The sequence below is a fragment of the Carlito syrichta genome, unplaced genomic scaffold (assembly GCF_000164805.1).
Source record: "Carlito syrichta isolate Samal-C Ts95f unplaced genomic scaffold, Tarsius_syrichta-2.0.1 Scaffold308755, whole genome shotgun sequence".
Lineage (NCBI taxonomy): Eukaryota > Metazoa > Chordata > Mammalia > Primates > Tarsiidae > Carlito > Carlito syrichta.
The window spans coordinates 198,443-224,865 of NW_007252851.1; the positions used below are offsets into that span (position 1 = coordinate 198,443).

At 37.2% G+C, this 26,423-nt stretch overlaps 1 protein-coding gene across 1 annotated transcript in view; it reads left to right on the top strand.

Annotated features, from left to right (window-relative positions):
• VPS13B (vacuolar protein sorting 13 homolog B) overlaps positions 1-26,423 on the top strand; it is a gene marked incomplete at its 5' end in the record, with an annotated part of 272,185 nt that overhangs the window by 192,151 nt on the left and 53,611 nt on the right. The window contains 5 exons of the mRNA XM_008065666.2: positions 14,947-15,102; positions 24,389-24,652; positions 25,291-25,374; positions 25,553-25,728; positions 26,225-26,395. Of these exons, the coding sequence (XP_008063857.2) occupies positions 14,947-15,102; positions 24,389-24,652; positions 25,291-25,374; positions 25,553-25,728; positions 26,225-26,395 (851 nt within the window). The remainder of the gene's footprint in view (positions 1-14,946; positions 15,103-24,388; positions 24,653-25,290; positions 25,375-25,552; positions 25,729-26,224; positions 26,396-26,423) is intronic.

The window sequence follows — 26,423 nt, forward strand, 5'->3', positions numbered from 1 at the left end:
TTGGTAGCTGTGTGCAAGATTGGATGTTTTCTTCATTTTGTGGAGCTCTAATTTCCTCATCTGCAAAATTTAGAGATTTCTGTACATATTCCATGAAAAACATCTATAGAGTGCCCAATATAGAACTTGGCTCTCTATAACCAAGTGCTCCATATTCTCCTGTTTCCCTTTCTAACCTCCGGGTGGGTGTGTAATAGTAGGCAAATAGGATTTAAGAGTCTATAACTAAAAACTTTTTTTTAAGTCTGGCCTGGAGATATAAATTTGACCTGCTACCAGTGCCTAGCTAGGACTAGGTATAAGTAAGAATGTCCATGAATCTTTTTAAAATCTTAATTAGTTGTTAACTAGAGAAAGCTGCAGGATCTAGAGTTTTAAATGGAAGAAATTCAGGCAGATTCATACAGGAGAAGAAAGAAATAACAGCGATTGATGGTGCAGAAGATAATGCTTAATGGTATAAGGTCTCAGAAGGGGAAAAAAGGAAAGAATTCAAATCACAGGTAGAAGGTTTTACCTTGGATGGGAAGAGGTATATATGAGATATTTAATGTTTAATAAACCATCCCCAAACTAGTGTTTGACTCACGAGTCTATTGTCAGAAATCTAGATGCACTCAGTTAAGGTATTCTGCTGTTCTTACCTGGACTCACTCAGGAGGCTGAAGTCAGCTAGGAAGTCAGTGGGGGCTGGGTGGTCTAGGATGGCCTCACCCACATATTAGGTGGTCAGCAGGCTATTGGCCAGGTGTCTTGATTCTTATCCACGTGAACTCACCAGCAGCCTAGCCAGGCTTCTTCACATAGTAGCACTGTCCCAGGAGAACAAGAGCAGAGATGGAAAGACCTCTTGAGCCCAGGCTCAGAATAGCGTCACTTTTGCCACATTCTATCAGGTAAAGCAAGTCACAAGTTTAAGCCACACCCAAGGGGTGAGGAACTAGATCTTGATGAGAGTTGATGCAGAGAATTTGCAGTCACAATTTACCTCAAGAGCCTCATCCTACTTTGAGATAGGAAGGAGAGAATGAGGATGGGGTGAATGTAGATGAAGTTGTAGTAAATGTTTGTTGACAGTGAAGAGAAGAAAAGGAATAAGAGACTTTAATAAATTGATGTTACCACAATATCTAATCCTGTATCTTGTTCATAATAAGACAGTCATAAATATTCACTAAGTAATTAAATGTTGGGATTTCTCATAACTTTTCTGACATTTCTCAAGAGCATAATATTTTAAATCTTCATTATTTTCATATTAGTAAAATTGTAAACACTATTATTTGCATTATGTTGAATGCTTTTGTATATACTATACACCCACACAAAGGCACTGATCTCAAAATGCAAGCCTCAATACACTGTCAATCAACTGGACTCTTAGTTAAGAGTAGCTACTTGTTGCCCTCTCCCATTCCTAACTCTTTTGCCTTCCTATGGTCTCTAATAAAAACTCATAAAATAGGAAAATGTTACAGGAGGGGATTAGCAATGTATTTCAAATGGGACCAGCTTTCAGGCCCCCACACATGTTCACCTCATCACACTTTTGTTTAACCTTTATTCAATGAAAATTTTTATTGTTTATTGTAAACTTATAGTATGTAGAATAATCACTAAATATTATGTATTTAAAGTGGGCTTCTTTATAAGTTAAATTTGTCATATATTGTCTCTTTCTCTAACTGTGGAAATCGTTTCCAGAAATCTACAGTATCACCCTTATTGTTGTGTAGGGCACAGCTGTCTGTATCTAGATAGTCCATTTGGGGAGGAAGAATTTTTTTACGCCTTTGCTCCCCAGTGGCGGTAACAAGCTTCTTTTTATTGTTGCTGACATTAAGATAGCTAAAATCAACAGTGAGGTAAACACTTCTTGGGACCATCTGGCAAGAATTTTAATCCAAAATATTCTGTAAACATCGACTCCATTTGAGTACCCAGAAACTACTGTCCATTCACCACCAACTGCATTTTTATTTCTGTTTTAAGCAGTAACTAGAACAGCAAAAATTTAAAAATAAATAAAGTAGTCAGTAGACTCAGTTCCTTCACTTTTGTCTCTTAAAATATTCTTAGTTTCATCGGAGATTCCAGGAAACTTACATTCTCTGAGGGAGCTTACAGTGCCTTTTAAAGTCACCAGTTGAAGTAAATAGGGCCCCAGCAGTTGTGGTTATTAAGTATTTAATGCATAGAGCATATTCAGAATTTATTTTTTTCTGTTGGGAGATACATTTATTCTATTTAAATCAGAGGCAGAAGTTTAGGATTGAGTTTTCTTTTTCCTGTATATTTCAAAGTTTCTTTGTAAAGATAGTTTACAACATGACCTATTTCGGGATTTTTAAAGTCTTTCACAAGAAATTGCAAAGATAAGATTGTGATGGGGTACTTGATTCAGTCCCAGGTCTGATTTCTGGAGTTTTCTACAAGCCTGCATGGAAGAGGATGACTGGGGATTATTTCAGCTGTGAAGCACCCAGAGGAATGACTGCTGGTGCTGCTAATGGTCTCTCTGTCCCTCCCCTGGCAATAAATTTTCGATATTGAAATATAGCTTTGGAGAAAAATATACTGAAGATTCCTTAAGCTTTTTACAAGACACTCAAAGCTTTTTCACAAGCCAGTGTTCTGCAAATGTGAATTCTTGATGTCTAAACATAAAGGTCCTGTACCGAGCTGATTTTAAATGTGAATTTTAACACAGAGTACTTGGAGAGAGAGAATGCAGCTGGACCATTAAAGCATGGTATTTTGCCATTTTTAAGTAATGGGAAATACTGATTAAGAATGTTATAAGGAGTTCAGCATATATAACGTGGTTGTCTTTAATCATAACCTATTACCATAAGTCTGTGTAACAAAAGCATTAACTCAAAGACAATGGCATACCTATTACACTGTGGCACTTATTGTTTCCATGCTTTTAAATTATTTCCAGAATATTGAAGAACTTATTATTTAAAGGTCAGAATAATGCCCAAGACATGGCCAAGCCCAGTGAGTGTCAGATGCATGGAATGCTGGATGACTTCATAGTTATGAAATTATTTCATTTCTCATGGTAATTCCTGACTTGCCAAGTTAGTGAATTTTAAGAACTCTGAGAGCAGATTTTAAGATAAATGTGAAATAATCCATACTTTTGGAGTCAGGGACTTCCCTTCAGGCATTAGTTCATATTTGACTTGCTTGACTTACACTTGGGGATAAAATGAGTTAGGACAAGGTCTTAGATACCACATTCCCTTACTGGGAAAGAAAACCAACTTGCACAAGTTTGGCTGGCTCATATTTCTTGTTATACAGGCTCTAAGAAGCAGTGGTTGCCATGAAATACTTTATTTAACCTTTACAAAAATGTTTTCTTAGTATGGTAAGGCAGCTTAGTTAAATGAAAATAAATAACTGTAAAAATTTTGGATTTATTTTATGTCCATCTGTTGACTTCTTTTCTTTTCATTAAAAATTAGGGATAACTATAATTGACTCAATTGCTATGATGACTGAAAATAAATTAAAGATTGCATAAAATCACTTGATCTTTTCTTAGGATGCATGTAGGCATATCTTTTATTTTACATTAAACTAAATCTTGTTGAATGGCAAATGTTACAGTTGAGAGCAGTGTAAAAGAAAGTTTTTATTCAAACTTTAGATAGGTTTCTTTATTACTTATATTTATTCAAAATTGATTTTCAAACGAACAAACAAAACCTGACAGTTTGACTCACAAACTCAGAGTGTCTATCCAAATCTGAATGACTATCAGATGACCTCTCTAGTTCCTTATCTTATTGGCTTCCATTTCTCTGCTCACCTAAATTATTCTTTATTATTTCCCTCCAACATACTCTTAACTCTTCTACTGAAGAATACAAACAAATGCATGACAACCATTGACTATCATTTTGTCAAGAGAGTGTGTCTGCCCAGCGCCAAAATCTCCTGGCTGTTGGTATAACTCAAGCAATCAGAGAACGTTTTTATTTATTTTCAAAGAAAATGTAAATTATTTCATGTTTTATAGACAGACCATTCTCTTCTGTATACATGCATAAACATGCATGTCAAAGTTCTTTGACTTTTCACTTTTCAACCCTTTGTTATGGTATCAAGGGTAAGCAGGCTCAGAGACTGTCACATAATTCCACACTTAGGCAGCCATTAGTATCACAGCTTATGTTTTTTCGGTCACGTATCATTTAACTGTAAGGAAGCCTGTACCTTTTAGAAACATGAAAACAATAGAAGTGTATAGTGTTGAAATGATCTCTTTAAAACAAGCCTATATATTATTTCATGTATTTTATTTTGTGCATTTATAATTTAATAACTGAAATGTTCAAAAAGTCATATATAAAATTTTAAAATATTTTGAATATATGAGATTTGCTTATTAAATATTTTTGTAAAAATTTTTGTGTAGTAAATTACTTTTCCTTAATTTAAATTATTTAGATTTAGATAGTTTTTTTAAGCAAAGAATACCCATTAAGCATCTCATTGCTTTGTAGATGTTTAAATCAAAAGTGCCACTACTATTGACCTTGTTTTTCTTTTCTTAAAGTCATTTTCCTCTATGTACATTTTAGCCAGAGAGTGAAAGAGATTAATGCTTAAACAATAAAAAGTCATAAATAAATTACTGAATTTAGAGCTCTGTTTATAGTTATTTGTGAAAATAATAAAAAGTGTCTATGACTTGATTATAGATATGTTGAAACATTGATTAAGACTTAATGTTTGCTAGAAATGTGTGACATTTGATAGCCTAACTCACCCATAGAAATTAAAATGGCTATTATAAAGTATACAATGAAATGACACAATGCACTCTTTTAAAGCTATGAAGAATATAGATGCACTATATGAAAGCATTATTTGAAACAAACAATTACTTTCTTGTCAGTTACTTTGTTTCATTGTCTCTCATTCATCAGTCCCTGATGTTTATTGATGCTTGGAGAGGAAATAGCAGTTACTGACCTGAGAGTTCCACCTTTCTTTCCTTTCCTTTCTCCATCCCTTTCTTTCTCCCTCCACCCCCTTTCTCTCAAGATTTGACCTCCTAAAACAATAATTTTTTATTCCAGTATAATTCTTTTCTTTCTAAAATCAACATCCAGGGACTCTGTTTAGGTTATCATCAAAACTATTAAAGGAAAGTAAGTTGATTCGTTGATAATATAAAGTAGATTTTCCAAATTCTGTTGAAAAGAAGTATGACCAGAAGTTGTTTGCACAAATCCTTTGGAGTCATAGCTTGCTGCATTTATCACTTGTCTTTGTTTTTAATGCAGTCAGTGTGCTTGACATTAATTTTGTATACAAAGGACCAGTCCATCCCTGTTGTCACATGGCAAGTTAGGCTGTCACCTGCTTTTGTTTATCAGAAATAACAGTATGTCTTTTTTTTTTTTTTTTTTTTTTTGAGTTGAAATCTCACTCCATAACCCAGGCTGGAGTGCAGTAGCCGCTCCCGACCACCTCAGCGTCGACCCGCTAGGCTCAGGCGATCCTTCCGCCTCAGCCTTCCAAGTCGCCGGAACAGCCGCGCGCTACCACGCCCGGCTAGTTTTTTGTTCGTTTGTTTGTTTGTTGTTGGTTTGTTTGAGTTGGAGTTTCACTCCCTCGCCTAGACTGGGGTGCAGTGGCCGCTCCCAGCCACCGCAGCCTCGACCCACTGGGCTCCGGCGATCCTTCCACCTCAGCCTTCCGAGTAGCCGGAATTACAGGCGCGCGCTACCACGCCCGCCTGATTTCTGATTTATTGCAGAGATGAGGTCTCGCCAAGTTGCCCAGGCGGGTCTCAAACCCGCGGGCTCAGGCAATCCACTCACCTCAGCCTCCCAAAGGCGCGGGATTGCAGGCTGAGCCACCGAGCCAGGGTTAGTTTTTGATTTATTGTAGAGATGAGGTCTCGCCAAGTTCAGCCTCTCAAAGTGCAGGGATTACAGGCTTAATATTGCCATCTTTTATTCTATTTCAGCATGTCTTTTTCATGTTATTTTTTGGGTTAAGTAAAATAATGTCCTCTGGTCAAACTTTTAAATTCCCCAAGCAGAATATCTCTGGAGTCCTTTTTTTCTTAGTCTCTAGTAAAACTTTACAGTATAATTATTCTTGTTGAATATGTTTTTCCACTATACTGTAAGCATGTTCAGCCCAAGTAAAGTACCTCCTCTTTTTCTTTATCTATCATGTGTAGCACAGTTAGTTTGCTTATGATAAACATTTACTAGTTATAGAACCGTTAAAATATTTGCTAAATTGAAAAAAAAATACTATTGCCTTAGGGGGGATAAAAGGCACATAATCACATTAAACTGCTCTAAGAATCACATGAATATGCAAAGTAGCAATATAGCAAGCCAGACTGTGCTAAGAGATGTGAGGTCTACAGAGATGAACTGAGGAGCGTGTCTCCCTCTTGCAAAGTACCCAGAGAGCAAGGAGGGAAGTTTTCACTTTGACGAGGACATATGGGGGCACTTCCTGCAAGGGGTTGAATTTGAATTTTCAAAATAGAAATATATAATTTATTTTTACCTGAAATGAAGACTTTGTATGTATTCTATTAGACATTTTTAATTTTAATCACATTCATTTGATCTGATTGCAAAATAAGACATTTATAATATAAAATTTGGAAATTACATGAAAGCACACAAAACACAAGAAAAAAGGAAACTTAAAACATATATTCCACAACCCCAAAACAACCAGTGTTAGCATTCTGGCATATTTCTAGCCTTTTTCTTCCTTAGGAATAAATATGTATAATTTTGTTCATTTATTTTACAAAACTGAATGCCCTGAACATACCTTTTTGTAATGTGGTGTTCTTTTTTAAGTTAATCTATTGTTAACTGATTGTGCTAACATTTTTTCATGCCATAATTGTTTTCAGGCTGGGTGCAGTGGCTCATGCCTCTAATCCCAACACTTTGGGAGGCTGAGACAGGAGCGTTGCTTGAACCAGGAGTTAGAGACCAGCAATACAGCAAGACCTTGCTTCTACAAAAAGAAAAAAGTATCTAGGCTTGGTAGCACATGCCTGGAGTCCCAGCTATTCAGGAGGCTGAGGTGGGAACATTGCCTGAGCCTAGGAGGTTGAGGCTGTAGTGAGCCGTAATCATGCTACTGTACTCCAGCCTGGTCACAGAGTGAGACTTCAACTCAAAAAAATAAAAACAAGATATACATATACAATTGTTTTCAAAGTTGAGAGAGCTCTACATTATAAGTCTGATTATAAATAGAGGCTCTGAGTAAGTGTACCTCAGTTCAAATCTTATAAACCTTCTCCTCCCCGGCTGTGGCTCTGAAGAAGTCACTCAGCCTCTTTGTACTTTCATTTGTTTTTTCATCTGTAAAAGGGAATAAAAACATCTACCTTACAAAATTGTCTTAAGGAATAAATAAGTCAATATATAAAAAGTAGTTAGCCCAGTGCTTAGTGCATAATGTCCAATAAAGGATAATAAATTGTTTCCTACTTTATATTATTTGACCAATTTTCTAGCACTGCCAAATTTTTACTATTAAAACAGTGCTGGAATCAACACACATGTAGATAAATCTTTGCACACATCTGTAATTATTACCTTAGGATAACCTTAGGATAAATTCTTTCATCGAACTGATGAGTCAGTATTGGAATGAAGAGTTTCGTTACAAGGGTTACCAACAAACTTTTTTTTTTTTTTTTTTTTTTGAGGCAGGGTCTTGTTTTGTCACCCAGGCTGGAGTTCAATGGCACAGTCCTGGCTCACTGCAGCCTCAATCTCCTGGGCTCAAGCGATCTTCCTACCTCAGCCTTCCAAGTAGCTGGTACTATAGGCTTGTGCCACCAAGCCTGGCTAATTTTTTATTTTTTAAATTTTTGTAGACAGTGTCCTGCTGTGTTGCCCAGGCTGGTCTCAAACTACTGGCCTCAAGTAATCCTTCCTCCTCGACCTCCCAAGTGAAACAATCTCCTACAAAGAGAGAAACCTGACACACACAAAACATTGGTTGTGGCTGGGTGTGGTGCAGTGAGATTGCTGTGAGCTATGATAGCACCATAGCATTTCAGTCTGGGTGGCAGAGCAAGACCCTATCTCTAAAAAAAGGGGCTGTTCCATGCTAATTGTATACAGTATTTGTAGCCTTCAATGAATTCAAGCAACGTTGAGGGGAAACCTACAGCACATATACTTTATGGAAGAGTAAATTGCCCGACACTTGTATTATGATAATGAAGCCTTTTTTGTACCACCCTCTAAAAGGGATCTGGAAAGACTTTCATAATTTAGCTTTCTTTCTCCTCCTCTCTACCCAAATAAACTGCATCAAAGAGTCCAAAAATAATTCAATTTTATTTGTTTCCACTTAATCATTCTCTTAGGTGAGAAACTGTATTCTGTAAATGTGAAAGGATACATAGGGTCCTAAGAGTTTCAGTATTGAATCATGATGACACCAAGCATTAGTTGTTATCTAGAATTTTTCTACTGGGTATTTAGCATTATTTTAGGTACTGTGAACATCCTTGGATTCACTGCCTTGAAAAAGCAACATATTTCATTTTAATGCTAATTTAGTAATGTGAAATGTACTATCAGTTCCACTGAGACTCATGTATTTCAAATAAGTGATTTTAACTTTGATCTGTTTAATTTGCTTTCCAGATATTATTTTGGATAGGCAAGATTTTTCTGTTAGTATTTTCACTTAATTTTTACTCCTGATGCTCACCTATTACATCATTTTGGGTCTACTTGATGTTTTAATATTGACACTGCAATGTCTGAATTATGGATCTGAGGGATTACATTGATGTGTAGTTTATTCTAATATAATTGTTGCTGTAAGACAAATCTACTGTGTTAGAAGATCATTCAAAATAGAAAAACTTTTCTAAATATGTTGATTTAATACTCATTATATGATACCATTTTATATACAAATATCACCACTAAAACTTTTGAATACTTACTTTTGGTTATTTTTCACTAATTTTAATTTATTTATTCAACAAATATTTATTGATCGCCTACTATATACTAGGCTCTTGGGATATCCTAAGTGATGAGTTTAGAAATTTAAAAAATAAATGGGGCTTACATTTTGTTATATATTAAAAAATGTATTATACAAAAACATATTCTAATATATATATTCAGTAGTTTATTTCACTTGGATTACATGTTAATTTTTTCAGATTAAAATTTCTTCAATGAATACGATTAGGAAATTTTTTGAAGTTGTTTAAATCTTTAGCTTCTTTCTAGAGCATTACATTTTACTGTAGGGTCAGTTATTATAAAATACAAAAAAAATGCACAAATGAGTCTGAAGACAAATTTTTAATTTGTGATTACTGAGGTAGGAAAAAATCTTGACAATTTTTAAGTGAATAATGAAATATGTAAATTCACCAAAAAAATCCAGTACCTTTATCATTTACATTTAAGATGTAATTTTAAATTTTCACTTAAGCATCTACTGTTTTTTTCTCTCTCTCTTCCTTGGTGTACTCTGTTTTCCTAGATTTTATCTTATTTTTCTTTCCTCCTAAATATATCAGTTCAGGAATTTCCCTTTGGACATGACTGTGGGTGGTCCTCAGAGCTGATCCCAAATTCCCTGATCAGTAATTCTGTTTTAGGTTTTGTTTTGTATAGAAAAAAGAAAAAAGAGAGAGTTGAAAGCTGTATATGCTCCCATCTGAAGTCTTCAATGGAAAAAGTATGAATTTAGTCTGGCTGCCAGCACAGCACTAGGGTCTGCTGGAAAAAAAAGAAAATGTAACCCCTTGGGACCTTCCAACGAGTGTGGCCACTGTACAACCTGCCTTATTGCTTAGTTTCAGTTGTCATTGAAAACTTTCAACAAGAGTGGTTCCTGTTTGACTTTTCCCCCGATGGAAAATATTAGACACTAGCTAAGTAGGCCAAAAAGAATGAAAAGTCTGAATAGATGGAAAGATGGTGGAGGAAGTGAGTCAGTCAGGAAAACTCTTAATAGAAAAGAGGTGAAAGGAAATTTCCAAATTGATAAGAGAACAAAAAAATGCCTTGGGCTGCCCATAAAAAGGTTGGTGATTGTTTTATAAAGCCCATTGCTTTCCCCTCCCCCATATATCTGGCCCACATTGCCTCTCATCTCAGTTTCCTGCATCTCCACACCACCCTCACTCTTCTGCCAGCATGTTGCTTACCTATATGGAAAGCATCAGTGATCACCCACCAATTCCTGAGTATGGTGCAAATTCCTTAGTTTAGTGAATCACTGGCCACAATCTAGATCAACCTACCTGTCTGACCTTGTCCCCCTTTTTTTCATGTTCCTTTTTCTCTGGCCAGTTGAGACTATCAACTTTGCCCTAAGCCGTATTTTTGGCCTGGGAATGAACTGTCATCTTTGCCAGTTGGAATTCTACCCAAACTCTGAGGCCCAGCTGCTTCCTGAAGTTTTCCTTATTTTTATTTTTTTATTATATTGTATTATTTTTAATTGATTCAGGAGATGCATGTGCTGGTTTGTTACAGGGATATGTTACATAATAGTGGGGTTTGGCCTTCTAGTATACCCCTCTTCCTAATAGTGAACATTATACCCAAGAGATAATTTTCAATTCTCACTCTTCCATCCTTCCCCTTTTTGAAGTTCCCAGTGTCTTTTATTTCCTTCTGTATGGCCATGTGTACCCACCATTTAGCTCCCACTTAAAAATGAGAACATGTGGTATCAGATTTTCTGTTTCTGAGTGAGTTCACTAAGGATAATGGCCTCCAGCTCCATCCACATTTCTGCAAAAGGCATAATCTCATTATTTTTTATGACTGTGTAGTATTCCGTGGTGCATGTGTATATACACGTGTGTGTGTGTGTGTGTGTGTGTGTGTGTGTGTGTGTGTGTGTCCATTTTCTTTATTCATTCATCTGTTGATGGACATTGAGGCTGATTCCATGACTTTGCTACTGTGAATAGTGAATAAACAGATCCATGCAAGATATGTTTTTGATATAATGATTTCTTTTCCTTTGGGCAGATACCCAGTAATGGAATTGCTAGGACAAATGGTAGTTTATTTTTAGGTCTTTGAGAAATCACCATACTGTTTTCCATAGCGGTTATACTAATTTACTTTCCCACCAACAGTGTATAAGCATTCCCTTTTTTCCACGTCATTGCTCAAAATTCAACAAGAAAAAGACCATCCTGGGCGCAGTAGCTCACACCTGTAATCCCAGCACTTTGGGAGGCCAAAGGAGAAAGATTGCCTGAGCCTGTGAGTTTGAGACCAGTCTAGGCAACATAGTGAGACCTCCTCTCCACAAAAAATTTTTAAAAATAGCCAGCATTGGGTCATGGACCTATAGTCCCTGCTACTCGGGAGGCTAAGGCAGGGGAATCACTTGAGCCCTGGAGTTGGTGGCTGCAGTAAGCCATGACTGTGCCACTCAGCTCTAGCCTGGGCAAAAAAGCAAAACCCCTCAACTAAAAAAACAATAATAATAACTCCATTAAAAAGTGGATAAGGGGAGGGAGGGGCATACCTCATCAACAAGGGTGCCTGCATGATTGGTGTTTATATACCTAACCCTTAATTGTACCTCACATCTTTATAATAAATAAAGTTTTTTTTAAGTTGGATAAAAGACATGAACAGACATTTATCAAAAGAAGACATACAAGTAGCAAAAAAACATATATTAATAATGCTCATCATCACCAGTCACCAGAGAAACGCAAATTAAATCCTGATGTACTCTTAATCACAGCACCCTGAGGCAGACCTTCCCTTATCTGGACTATTGTAGCACTTTTTACATCTCCTGCTTTCATATTAGATATTTGCTCTTTCCTTAATTTCCCTGTAAGATTATAATAACCTCTTTGTGAGGCAAAGAACACATCTCTTCCTCCCATTTTCCTCTATTATGTCTAGCACATTGCCTTCCTTATAGTACCTGAATAATAAAAATGCATTGGATGAATGCTATAAAGAAATCTCATTAAAATCAGGTAGTCCAATGCACATCTCACTTTTTTGTGCCTGATTTCATACTTCCTTCTGTATAGAAATAAAAATATACAGGAATTTGTTACTAAATGGAGACTTTCAGCACCTGTTACAGTGAAGGTTAGTCAGTGGATCCAGCAAGAACAAAGCTTCCCAGCCTGGCTTGGTGTCTGTGGGTATCTGAGCACTGCCATCCCATGTCAAATCTCATGCTACAGGTTACCAGGCAGTGGCAATTACACCATAGGAAGGAGGACTAACATGCACTTGGGTCTCCTGAATTGTTTTTGTAGATTTCACTCTTAAGAGTGTAGTTCTTTTCTTAATGAATTATATGCATCTAATTGCCAGTGATATTTGGATATTTTTTTAACAGTAGGCCAAACATTACAAATATTTAATTGATGATGCATGTGGGGAGAAGTGTTATAAATGTTTTTCTCCCACTTAACTTTTCTGTGAACTAAATCCAAATGTATTTGAATTTTCATAATTCAAATAAAATATCTGTGCCAACATTCAAAGAACAAATACCTGCCAAGCAAAACCTGACAGCATATTCCTTGGTGACATTGAGTCCTTACAAGCTGTGTGTATAGAGTAAGCAACTATCTAAAACTGAGTTAATATGCAAATATGAACACTCCTCACTTAAAATTACATTTTGTATATTAAAACTTTCTCTAGAGTCTATGAAATGTTCAGGAAAAATATAGTTGAGGTTGACCTTAAGTACCTTGCCTCATTATTTTTTTGTCATCTCCAGCTACTAGTCTCTCCAAAGAAAACAACTTTCTTGTTTCTTTTAGTTTTGTGTGTGCCCTGAGCTTGATTCCCAGTTGCTGCTATAAAAAACTGAAATGGTTCCAAACACTGCTATTGTTTTTCCTTTTTTCCCTGTAACCAATATTTAAACATCAAAGATACCCTGGTACTTTTATGTTGCAGAGTATATATGAGACCATATTTTCCCTAAAGTTATTTGCTGTCCAGGATTTTTTTTCTTAGCTGTTAGCCTTCTTTTTTAGAAGTCACCTGACCAGTAGCCTTTTGATTTCACAGGATCACTGGCAGTTGTGTGAAGCAAGAACTGGAGTGGGGCCATATTAAAAGCAGGGAGATGAATTAGGAGATTTTCTTAAAATACTTTATTCAGATATTTAAAAATTTTTAAAGCCCCACCTTAATCATTCATCAAAACTTTTAAAGCTTAAGCATGTTATCAGGGCTCCTTCTAGGGCTGAAACTAAAAAATAATTTGCTTCGCTCAAGAATTTTATTATTTTGGCAATTCCCATGTAAATCAGTATATTTATTGTAAGGGCCTATTATGATAGCTTTTACAGGATGTTTTTTCAAAGTTTTATTCAGTGTGTTAATTCGAAGTGTTTCGTGAGATTCATCTTTGATTAGCTCTGTTAAAAATATTTATATGCGATGTGAGAGAAGAATTTAAATTGTGTATCATTTAATTTTTTTTTGAGTTGGAGTCCCAAAGTTAAGTGGGAGAAGAATATTTATAACACTTCTCCTCACATCCATAATCAATTAAATATTTGTAATGTTTGGCTTACTGGTAAAAAATATCCAGATTGGAGTGCAGTGGCACACTCACGGCCACCACAGCCTCGACCTGCTGGGCTTAGGTGATCCTTCAGCTTCAGGCTTCCAAGTAGCTGAAACTGCAGATACACGCCACCACACCCAACTAGTTTTTGTGATTTATTGTAGAGACGGGAGGTCTCACCAAGTTGCCCAGGCTGGTCTCGAACCCTTGGGCTCAGGCGATCCTGAGTGCTCCCAAAGTACTGGGATTATAGGCTAAGCCACCGCGCCTGGCCCATATAATTTTTTAACGTCAATTTTCCGGCATGATGGACATTAAAGACTCAGAAAGGGGAAGGCGGGAGGGAGGTATGCAATGAAAAATCACCTGTCAGGTACAGAATGCACAGGTGGGGCTAGAGAATACACTTAAAGCACAGGCTTCCTCGACACTGTACAAGGCATCCACGTAATCAAAAATCATTTGTACCCCTTAAAACCAATGAAATAAAAATAAAAATAAAAAGTCTGTTTTCTTTCCTTGTACTTACAAATCATAGAACATTGTTTATTTTCATTTAAGCCTGTTTCCTAAAGAAGTACTAATTATTATGTGTTTTTTTTTAATACTCATGTAGTTAAACTGATTTTCTTAGCTGCAGTTACTGAGTAGGAATAGAAATAGGACATATTTGAATAGCCACAAAACAAACCCAAATATGACCAAAAGTGGAAATATTATATGAATAAATATAAGTATATATCAGGAGACTCATTTGGTAAAAGTTACAATAAATACATAGTGAAAAAAAGAAAGACCAAATATATTTTCTATTACATTTAAAATGCTGAAAGTATTTCTAATTTGGTATGTATGTGATCTCATAAGGAGAGTATATTAAACAAACTGCATCTTCAAATTGCTATTTTGTCCTTTATCAAAAGAAAAAATAAGTAACAGCAATTTAGGGTCAAAAATACCACAAACCAGATTTAACTTTAATTACTGTCTAGCCATAAGAAGGAATAAACTATCAGCCAAGACCAAGGTTCTTTGATCTCACATTTCAACCTTCTTGTCCTCCAGATGAATGGAATGGTCTTTTCTCAAATGTTCAGCAGGCTTTTCACCATTCGATAGGACAGTTATTTTTAAACAGGTTTAAAATATGATCTGGAAAACCATGTTGACTCTATGTGGCATATTTGCTATTCTTAGCCTGGTGGAATAAGCTGGAAGTGGATGAATAATGCAGGTTAGAAAGAAAACAGATGCTAAATATTACAAATAGAAAGGTTTTCCAGCAATGAGACTTTCATTTTAGGACGAGATTTTTGTTGGCACGTTTGGCATTATGACGATTATTGTTTTTCTCTCCAGCTGTTACACATCTGTATTGAAGGTTGGGGCAACTGGCGTTGGTCAGAGCCTTTCAGTGTGGACCATTCCGGAACTTTCATTAGAACAATTCAGTACAAGGGTCGAACTGCTTCACTCATCATCAAGGTTCAGCAACTCAATGGAGTGCAAAAACAGGTAAGTTTCACTGTGTTTATGGCCCAGACAACTCTTAATTATCTGATGTAATGGAGATGAAACTTAAAGAAATGAAAATAAATAATAATTTTCTTTAAAAGTCACAGTGGTTCTGCCTAGTGAAGACTACTACTACCATGCATGTGAGCGCTTAATACGAGCTTGTCCATGATCCTGATGATGATGATGGCTTCAGACCCCTTGTCCCAGGTCTTTTACAAGAGCTGCTAACGAGCAGTAAAATTTACTGAGTTTAGTTTCACCTCTTCTCCCTGTCACCACCTACCTTCTGGTGGAGGTGCTAATGAGCTGTGAAATAGCCAAAAGGCCTTTATTGAAAAGGAAAAGAACCAAAGGTGGTGGTGATTCTGGATAATCCGCCAGTGGATAACCAGGAGTTGGCTCTTGCATGAGAATGATCTGTGAGGAAGTGTTGGGATACTCTCCCCTGACAGAGTGGGCCTGGGTCTCCAGTAAGCTTTTCTTTTCCTAGGAGTTAATATTAACTGCAGTAAAAATTCACTGTAGCCTAACTCTTGGCATATAAAACCTCGGCTCTCAGCACATATTTTTACGTATTTTATAAAACTTCCTTTTGGCTGTTTTTGAAGTTCTAAGCCTGCAAAGGGAAAAAAAGTATCTGACACTTTTTTTGTGTGTTCTTAAGATGTGAAAATGTGGTTTCCAAAAGATGTTTTTCAAGCGTGGAGCATATGACAAGAATAGAAAGAAAAAAAGGAAGTATTAAAATCTGAAAACTGGCTGCACTGCACACATAATAACTGGATTTGTCATAAGAGTTTTAACATATACATCTGCATCTGGATTGTAACAGTCTATCCAAAGCTTATGTGAACTGAGGACATGATAGAAATAGCACTCAGTCCTTGGAAAAGGAGAGATTCCCCTGCTGAGCAGTAGGGGCTATTCTATTGCTGTATGCCAAGGAGTAAGCAGGAAGCAACTGGTGAGATGAACAGTAGGACCCATACCATATACATTCTTGGTCTGCACCTAATCAGGGAGCTGGATTGATGTTATTCTTATTATGGGCCAAAGAAATGAAAAGAAAACTCTAGCACAGGAGTCTCAGAAAAGGAGCATGGAAGAGTTTCCCCAAATAACTGATCGTTCCTCAGAATATCTATTTTAATTGCCCACAGTGGAACAGGGTAAAATGGAAGACACCAAGTATGTGGCACAATCTTTGCCCTTAAAGTGCAAATTTATATAAACCCAACATTGTATACAAGTGACAGTAAGTATGAAGGGCTTTGGAAAATATGTAGAATTTGGATTAAGAGAGAGCATTCCCAGTAGACAGTACATCATAAACAAACTACGGGACAGGTGAGTCTTACTGAAGGACTCATGAGGGGACCAGGCTCCTGGTGTGAGCTTTGAGTCAAAAAATAAGAAGTGTCACTACCTCCCATCTGCCCTCAGAACTCTCTTACATGAATTTGCTCTCAGTGAATATCTGCCCAATAAATATATACTGGTTTTTCCAATTTTGTCACTCATGGTTTCAAGAATACCTTATCTACCTTCCCATTCACTACCATGTCTGAGAAATGGTCATTCAACATCTGTTTGAATAGTTCAGGTAATGAGAGGCTTCTTCCCTCACACAGCAGCCCTTTCTTAGTTGGCTACCACCAGCTAAGTTTTTACCTAATTTTGAACCAAAATATTTCATCATTCCACCAGCTTTTACCATCCCCTAGAACTGTGAGGCATTTACAACAAGCACACAACAACTTGTGAGGACTTCACAACATCTCTCCTCTACATTACAGCTCTTCAAAACATGAGGGGAGCCAGCATGTTACTCCTTAGTTTCCATCTCTTTAGGCCAGTAGTTCTCCTTTGAGTGTGTATCAGAATTCCCTGGAGGGCTTGTTAAAACAGATATCTGGGCTCTACTCCCAGAATTTCAGACTGGGTGTGGCCTTTAGTTTGCATTTCTAACTAGTTTCCAGGTGATACTGATGCCATTGGTCCAGGGATTATACTTTGACTACCACAACCCCAGTCTGAACCTTCCCAGGTGTTTCAATTACTTTGCATGTGATTGTTAGAACATTTATCAATTAGTGAAATAGCAGGGTCTCTCCATAGCAAAATGGTTTTAATGGTGTGTCCTGGTGGTTAAGATCATAGGCAACCTGACTTTATACCCTAGCTAGTTGTGTGAGCTTCAGCAAGTTATTTAATCTCTTTGTGAATCACTTTCCTCACCAGTAAAATGAGGATAGTAATAGTGCCTTCCTCAGGAAGTTAGTGCAAAGATTAAACGAGTTTGTGTGGATAAAGTGCTTACAACTCACTCATAAGCAGACCCTGAGCATTTACCATAATACTATAAGAAAGGGATTGGCTGCAGCCAGAAACTACCAGGGGAGGGAGGCACAAAACATCAATAAGCGTACCTGATCTCAAACCAGGCCAAGTGGGGACCAAAGGGAGGCCCAAACTTTACCTGTATGATGACCACTTGTATACCTAATCCTGAATTGTACTCCACATCTTTAAAATAAAAATAAAAATTTTTAAATTAAAAAAAGTGCTTACAACATGCCTGTCCCACTGCCATAGCCCAGTACACTTTAGTTACAATTATCATCCTGAAAGGTTCTCAGGCTTGAGTAACACTAGTTGGACTTTTTTGTGTTACTACAGTAGCGTCATTCTTATATAAATACTATGTATCATAAGGAATGATGTTAAATTTCAGGAATAGATTAATATATACAATGTGCCTGCACAGATATGACACATTGCAGCAGTATACCAAATAACCAAAATGTTGGTCAATACATTTCTAAAAAATACATTTCTAAAAAATACATTTCTAAAAAATTCTGTTTTACTTCTCTCCCCACCCCTGCCCTCTCCACCACTTATAGATATACACGTAAACACAAGCAAAAGTTTTAAATGTCTTCTTCAGTTGAGTTTAAATTTCTCTTGTGAGAGTAGTTTATCTAGCATCCAGATTAGCTCTAATTAAAGTACATCAGAGACAGGATTTCCTCAATTGGCGAGGTTAGAAAGGAAGAAAGGAACCAAGCTTCAGAAGAGTTTTGTGGATTCTCGACTCCCTCACATCTTGGCTTCTTTCCTTCTACCCCACCTGGGCCTGGAAATTTGCAATAAACCACAGCTGCCTAATTACCAAGGCCTTTCTGAGGAGCTGAGTGTATGCAGATCCCTGATGTACCTTAACCATATTAACATGCCCCTGGACAATGGAGTTTGCTAAACATGAATGTTGGATTATCTGCACTCTGCTTTTCCTATACCCCTTTCATTCCCCCAACTGAATGAAAATTGACCACATAGAAAATTTCTCAGGAACTTTGTACGTTGTACATATTCATGTACACATATTTGCATCCATATTTCTCATCCCTTTGTTGAGGAAACCTTTATCACTCTAGAAACTCAAATGTATGTACATACATAAGTATAGTTGTATTCTCATACATATATTTTTAATCATGGTTAAGATATCATTTTCCAGTGCATCTGGTGCTCTGGAGTTATTCTTTAATATCAGTATTCTCCTTGGCACTGATCTAATAAGAGTTCTGAAACCTGCTAAGTAAAATCATATGTGGAAATCTTCCATACACATCTTTGTGGCTTTGTGGAAGGAGGGGAATTAGTGTGAAACCTGGAAATGTATATTAAAGAGAAACCCTACATTTTAAAAAATTAAGTAGCTGTCTTCAACTGATAAATTAATCTTGAAATTCCAGTCATAATTTTCAAAATAAAGGTCCTGTAAGTTTTGCCACTTTGAAGAAAAGCAGACATAGCTCTCCTGAAGCCTGCACAGGAGCAACCCTGAAAGGGCACCATGCCGTTAAGTGGCCATTTTGGATTTCCCTTCATCTAAGTGGCCTTCCCTCCCTGGCAACTTTTAAGAATTTTCTTTTTATCAAATTTGAAAGCCTATTTAACAGGCCTTTTAGTTGAAAATGAGACTATAAAAACCTACCAAGAGGATCTTTGTCTTGAAACAAAGTGAGTCCCAGATGGTTGCAGAGATTCTGTGGTTTCTGTGAGAGACAGCAAAATTCTCTTCTAAATCTCCTGGGTTCCAAAGGTTCTGAAGCAAGCGCCATGTGCCTGTATTGTCAAGCCTGGGCACATCGAGAATAAGAAGAGTTAAATACTGCTTCAGAGTTTTCAAATGTTTATTTAAAATTAGGCAATGCTATAGCATCATAAGACTTACCATGAGTGTCTAGTAACCCCTAGCATATGCTAAAGAAAAGTTTGTTGCTAATTTAGGACCATGGTTCACTTGACTTTTATGGTTTGTTATTGTGAAAGCATAGTTTTGAAAGCTTATAATGGCTAGAGTATCTAGGGGAAATATAACAGTTAAGCGCAGCTTGGTTTTACAGATGTGCTCCTACTAAAAAAAATTCAAATGGATAGCTGGAAAATAAATGTTTAGAAGACGCTAAACCTCACTATTCAAATAACACAACAAATGTAAAGCAACAATTACATTTATTTTTTGGTCTATTACTCTAGCAGGTTTGTTTCAGTTAAATAATAGTTCGTTCATATATAGTTATTTATTTGTAGAAATAATAGTACATGTAAAATTGTGGTTACAGAGTGCTTTTTCTTTTGAGTTGGAGTCTCACTCTGTCACCTAGGCTAGAGAGCAGTGGTATCCTCATGGCCACCACAGCCTCGGCCTGCTGGGCTCTGGCGATCTTCTGCTTCAGCCTTCCAAGTAGCTGAAACTACAGGCATGCGCCACCACACCCGGCTAATTTTTTTATTTATTGTAGAGACAAGGTCTCACCATGTTGCTCAGGTAGGTCTCAAACCCCTGAGCGCAGGCAATCCTCTCGCCTTTGCCTCCCAAAGAGCTGCAATTATAGATGTGAGCCACCACGCCCAGCCTACCGAGTACTCTTAATGACATGAAAAGATGTATCAATTGGGATGCTTTCAATTTGAAATTGTAAAATATACTTTTTAAGCCAGGCTCGGTGGCTCAGCCTGTAATTCCGTGCCTTTGGGAGGCTGAGATGAGTGGATTGCCTGAGCCCACGGGTTCGAGACCCTCATGGGCAACTTGGCGAGATCTCATCTCTACAATAAATCAAAAAATTAGCCGGGCGTAGTGGCACGTGCCTGTAGTTCCAGCTACTTGGAAGGCTGAGGCGGAAGGATCACCGGAGCCCAGCAGGTCAAGGCTGCGGTGGCCAGGAGCGGCCACTGCACTCCAGTCTGGGCGACAGAGTGAGACTCCAACTCAAAAATAAAAAAAGAAAATATACTTTTAAAACTTCAAGCAGGTTAGTGAGGCAAATACTATTATTATTACTATTTTACATGTATTGTTTCACAAAACACTAAGGAAGAAGGCTGGTTCAGTGTGGTTAAATAAGCAGCTGGGTGCTGTATTTGCTTCTCTTTCATCCTCTTGGATTTGCTGCTGGGTCTGAGAAGGCAGTAAAAGCTGTAAACATCCTCTCACAACACCTTCCATGACAGAAAAGGAGGGCTTCTCTTCTCAGATTGTCTCCTTTATTATCAAGGAGTAAAATCTTTCCCAGAGCCTTTTACCAGTCTTCCCTTTTTATATTATTAGCCAAAACAGAGTCCTATGTTTACCCTAATCGTTGACAGTAAGAAGAATGGAATGACCAGGATTAATTTGTACCAATTATGATACAGCCACAGGGAGCAAGGGAGGTATCTACCTTTCCTGAGCACTTTTTGGCCTTCTGATACCTAAACCAAATCAGGACTTTTAGCAGCAAGAGAAAAGGAGGGACTAACTATTGGAAAGATCACCATTGATGTCTGACACATTTATGTTATGATGGACAGCCTTTATTCTCTTTATTATGGTGTCTAAGTTTTCTTTTAGTAGGCATTAATTGTATGAGAGACTATCAGAGTGATAGACTCTGGGCTAGACTGCCTGGGTAACACCAGGCAAGTTATTCAATATATCTGTGCATACATTTTCTCCTTGTTAAGATAGGGAGTCATAGTAACACCTACTTTATAAAGTTGCTGTGAGAACAAAGTATTAATTTGTGAAAATGCTTTGGATTAGTTAGGGGTCCTCCAGAGAAACAGAACTAATAGAGTTGGGGGGTGGTATATGGGTACAGAGAGAAAGAGAGAAAATGATTGATTATAAATTGATTCATACTATTATGGAACATGTGACATAATCTTAGAAGTCCCAGGATCTACAGTCAGCAAACCGGAGACCGAGGGCAGCCAATGTGTAGTTCCAGTCTGAGTCTAAAGGCCTGAGAACAAGGAGAGCCAATGGTGTAAGTTCCATTCCATAAGCTGGGAAGTTAAAGACTCAAGAAGATCCAATGTTTCGGTCCAAGTCCAAAGGCCAGAAATGACCAATGTCCCAGCTCAAGTAGTCAGGAAGAATGAGTTCCCTTTTACTTGTCCCTTTTCATTCAATTAGGTCTTTCTTTGATTGCATGGTGCTCACCCATATTGGAGGGGGGGCAATCTTCTTTACTCACTGTACCAGTTCAAATGTTAACTATTCTGAGTGTGTGTGTCTGTGAGGATGGTCAGAAACATTCTCATAGACACACTCAGAATACTTTGACTAAATGTGTGGGCATACCATAACCTAGTCAAGTTGACACACTAAAATTAACTAAACACACCTCCAGACTTCAAACTTTAAGGCTACAATAATCAAAACAGCCTGGTATTGATATAAGAAGAGGCATGCAAACCAATGGAACAGGATAGAGATTCCAGAAGCAAAGCTTCAATTTCTAAACCAGCTCATCTGTGGCAAAGCCTCCAGCAACAATTACTGGAGAGAGAAGAACCCTATTCAGGAAATGGTGCTGGGAAAACTGACTGATCACATGCAGAAGACCGAAATAGGACCCCTCCCTATCACCATACACAAAAATTAACTTGAAATGGATCAAACACCTAAACATAAAACCTCAAACTATAAGAATCTTAGAAAATGCAGGAGACACCCTTATGGAAATTGGAACTGGCAACCAATTCCTGATCAAAACCCCAAGTGCCCATATTATAAGAGATGAAATAGACAAGTGGGACCTCATCAAACTGACAAGCTTCTGCAAAGCAAAAGAAACCATCAAGAGAGCAGGGAGACAGCCCACAGAATGGGAAAAAATATTTGCCAACTGTATATCTGACAAAGGCCTAACATTTAGGATCTACAAGGAACTCAAATGTGCCAAAAGGAAAATAAACAGCCCCATTAAAAAGTAGACAAAAGACATGAATAGACACTTCTCAAAAGACGATATACAGGCAGGCAACAGACACATGAAAAAGTGCTCAACCTCACTAATCATCAAAAGAAATGCAAATCAAAACCACAATGAGGTACCACCTAACCCCAGTAAGAATAGCCATCATTAATAAAACAAACAACAGATGCTGGCAAGGATGTGGAGATAAAGGAACACTTCTACACTGCTGGTAGGAATACAAAATAGTGCAACCTCTTTGGAAGATAGTGTGGAGATTTCTGAAAGAACCAGAAATTGACCTTCCATATGACCCAGCAATTCCCCTATTTGGAATATACTTGGAGGAACTCAAGTCATTCTACCAAAAAGATACCTGCACATGCATATCTGTTGCAGCTCTATTCACAATAGAAAAAACATGGAACGAACCATGCTGCCTGGATTAAAAAAATGTGGTACATATACACAATGGAATATTATGCAGCCATAAGAAAGACAAACATATGAACTTCGCAGCAACTTGGATGGATTTAGAGTCTATCACACTCAGTAATCAAAGAAACAAAGAACAGAATACCGTGTGTTCTCACTCATAGGTGGACCTTGAACAATTATCATAATACTATAAGAAAGGGATTGGCAGTAGTGGGAAACTGCCAGGGGAGGGGGAGGGATTGGCAGTTGAGGGAAACTGCCAGGGAAGGAAGGGGGATACCTCATCAACAGGGGTACCTGTATAATGAACATTTGTATACCTAACCCTGAATTGTACCCCAAGTATTTAAAATAAAGAAAAAAACAAGTTAAATTAACTATCATATGCACAGACCTGTAAGTACACTATATATGAGGAAGGACTCAAAAAACCCTGGAATTTACTTATAAGTAATTGTGTATGTATTCTTACATGCATAAATGTCACTCGCCTTCAAAGTACTCTTTGTTTGATTCAGTACACCTATCGAGATGCTTTTTCCACTGCTCAAAACAGTGTTTGAACTGGTCAATTTTGATGCTTTTTAGTGCATCTGCCATTTTTTGTTTCACCTCTTCCACATCAAAATATTTCCCTCTGAGGATTTTATTCACCCAGAGAAACAAACAAAAAAGTTGCTCGGGGCAATATCGGGTAAATAGGGAGGGTGAGGCACAGGGGTCATGCCGTTTTTGGTCAAAAACTGGTGAACACTCAGTGTGGTGTGGGCAGGTGCACTCATAAATCACCCATCATAAAATGGACAAATGTGTTGATAGACTGTCCAGAAAATTTACTGAAGCTGAATGCAGCCTCACAACAGTGCTAGCTGGTATATTGATGCCAGTGAATTCTTAGAGTACTTATCTAGCAAGGGAAGCCTGTATTGCAAGGGGCTTGCCCTCCAAAAGATAATTCTGGGTTTTTTATAGTCTGCCCTCATATATATACACATATACATGTTATTGTTATTATTGTATAATCTGAAAAAATATTACAAATAGGAAATTTATGTGTGAAATATGTGAAAGTTATATTTTCTCCAATCATGGTAAATATTCACATCCCAGAGGGATTTACTTTCTAAAAGCATTTGCTGCATAAAAGTAAATTTTGCATTATCTTTTCAATTTTAACCAGTTTAAGGAACCATTTCTTAATACCTCCTACAAACTATTGTATACTAAATTATTGTCAGTTTCTGGGTGTGCATTTCCACTCACTCTTTCAGGTAAACTATCTTCTGTCTGTGCATATTTCTTTCATAAGTCTTTATCTCCAGCTCCACCTTCTCTTTCAAGCACCACCAGTATTGCTAGCTGGGCACTGGGCTCTGCCTATGTGTCTGTCCTTGACATGCAAACTCAACATGACCAAGGCAAAATTTATTCTTTACTTAAGTCTTTTTTCCTTCTTCTACTGTCTAAGCTAAAGACTTCATTTTCTTGCTATTAACATCAACATAGTTTACTCTGAATGAATGATTACATATTCCAGTTAATGAGGTCTGAATTGATTCATCCTTATGTATTTATTTATTGTCTTTTAGATCATCATCTGTGGAAGACAAATCATCTGTAGTTACTTGTCTCAGAGCATAGAACTAAAAGTTGTTCAGCATTATATTGGTCAAGATGGACAAGCTGTGGTTCGGGAACATTTTGACTGCCTCATGGCCAAACAAAAATTGCCTTCATACATACTGGAAAACAATGAACTGACAGAGTTATGTGTAAGGGCCAAAGGAGATGAAGACTGGTCAAGAGATGTGTGCTTGGAATCCAAAGACCCTGAGCATAGCATTGTCATCCAGGTAGGAGAAGTAGTGTAGCCTAGAAGAAAGCAGCTTTAACTTTTAAACTTTCTCAGTATGTTGTTTACTTGATAAATCCTTTAATTTATGAAAAAGTGATGGATGCAAAAGGGGGAGAGATTTGAAATAAGATCGAAAGACTCTGAATAGTGCTTCTCAAACTGCTTCCTACCCTTCCCACAACAACATGTTTGTATCAGTTCCAGTAGTTCTGATAGCCAAGACTGTCCCTCCCAGATGCAGATGAGTTGTATTTTGAGAAAGATTCTATTGCAAAAAAAAAAAGGATCTTTGTGATAGTCTGTTATTTTTTTATCTCTTCCTCAATCTTTACCATCATCACTTTCATTCCCATAAGACATATTCTCTCTTCCATTCTGCCACTCAGTCTCGTATCAACCTCTCCTTTTGTGAATCCCTTTGTCTTTATGGAAGGAGTTGGCCCCATCGACTCATGTTCACTTTATGCCATAATGAAGTCTGCTTTTGCTTAGTTGTCCTTTTTTTTTTTAATGGCTACTTTTCTATAACTTTAAACTTCTTTTTATCTTACAAACTGATATTATATCAGTGCTTTATTTTGATTAATTAGTAAGCTGTTTAGGATTTAATAGGACTCTTTTCTATCTCATGTGCAGGTGCCATCTTCAAACAGTTCCATTATTTATGTTTGGTGCACAGTTTTGACTTTAGAACCCAACTCTCAAGTGCAACAACGAATGGTGAGTGCTTTCCCAATCCTAAAATATGGTATATGACTCTGACCTTTCCTATTCTGGAATAAATTAAGGTCAGAGTGACCCAGGGAAGAGATTTATTACAAGTTTGCTTCAGCATCAAACAGCTGGAATACTGCTACAAAGCAAATATGAAAGTTGCTCTGTCCTTTTATTTTTATAGATTGTGTTCAGCCCTCTTTTTATCATGAGGAGTCATCTTCCAGACCCCATTATCATACATTTGGAGAAAAGGAGTCTGGGATTGAGCGAAACACAAATTATTCCTGGAAAAGGGCAAGAAAAACCACTGCAAAACATAGAACCTGACCTTGTACATCACCTAACATTCCAAGCAAGGTACTAGAAAAATCCTTACATTTTCCTAAGAGAAATTCAGTAGAAAAGTCACTGTGTTTTGTGGGGGGATGGAGGGTAAGGTGGGTAGAATTTTTGTATGATTTCTTATGAGAATGTTATTTTAAAATTGTCCTTCTTCTCTTTTATAGTTTAGATAAAATCCAGCCGTTCTTATTAAGCTTAGGAATAACCAAGAGGGCTCATCAGAAAATTTAATTTAGATTTCACTGACACATGATTTATCTAGTGGAAGAAGAGATTAATAGAGATCTATACCCAAGAATTGGAGGGATGGAGAGAAGAAAGGGGAAAATCCAGGGCCCAGATCATCTAAAAACTGTGTGCCATAAGTTCCTAAATCACCTACATGGACTCAATCTACAAAAAACTATTGGTCTATAATACATTGGTAGTTTGGATTTTTTTCAATAAACTGTAGACCACTTAAAAAATCTGGAAAAAAAATCTGTTCTTGTTTTTCCTTTCCACTTCTTAGAGAAGAATATGATCCTTCAGATTGTGCCGTTCCCATATCAACATCACTGATTAAGCAAATAGTCACTAAGATACACCCTGGAGGCACAGTTAATCAGATCCTTGATGAATTCTATGGACCAGAAAAGTCCTTTCAACCCATGTGGCCCTATAATAAGAAGGATTCTGACAGGTAACATTCTTCAGCAGTCTTTTTCTAC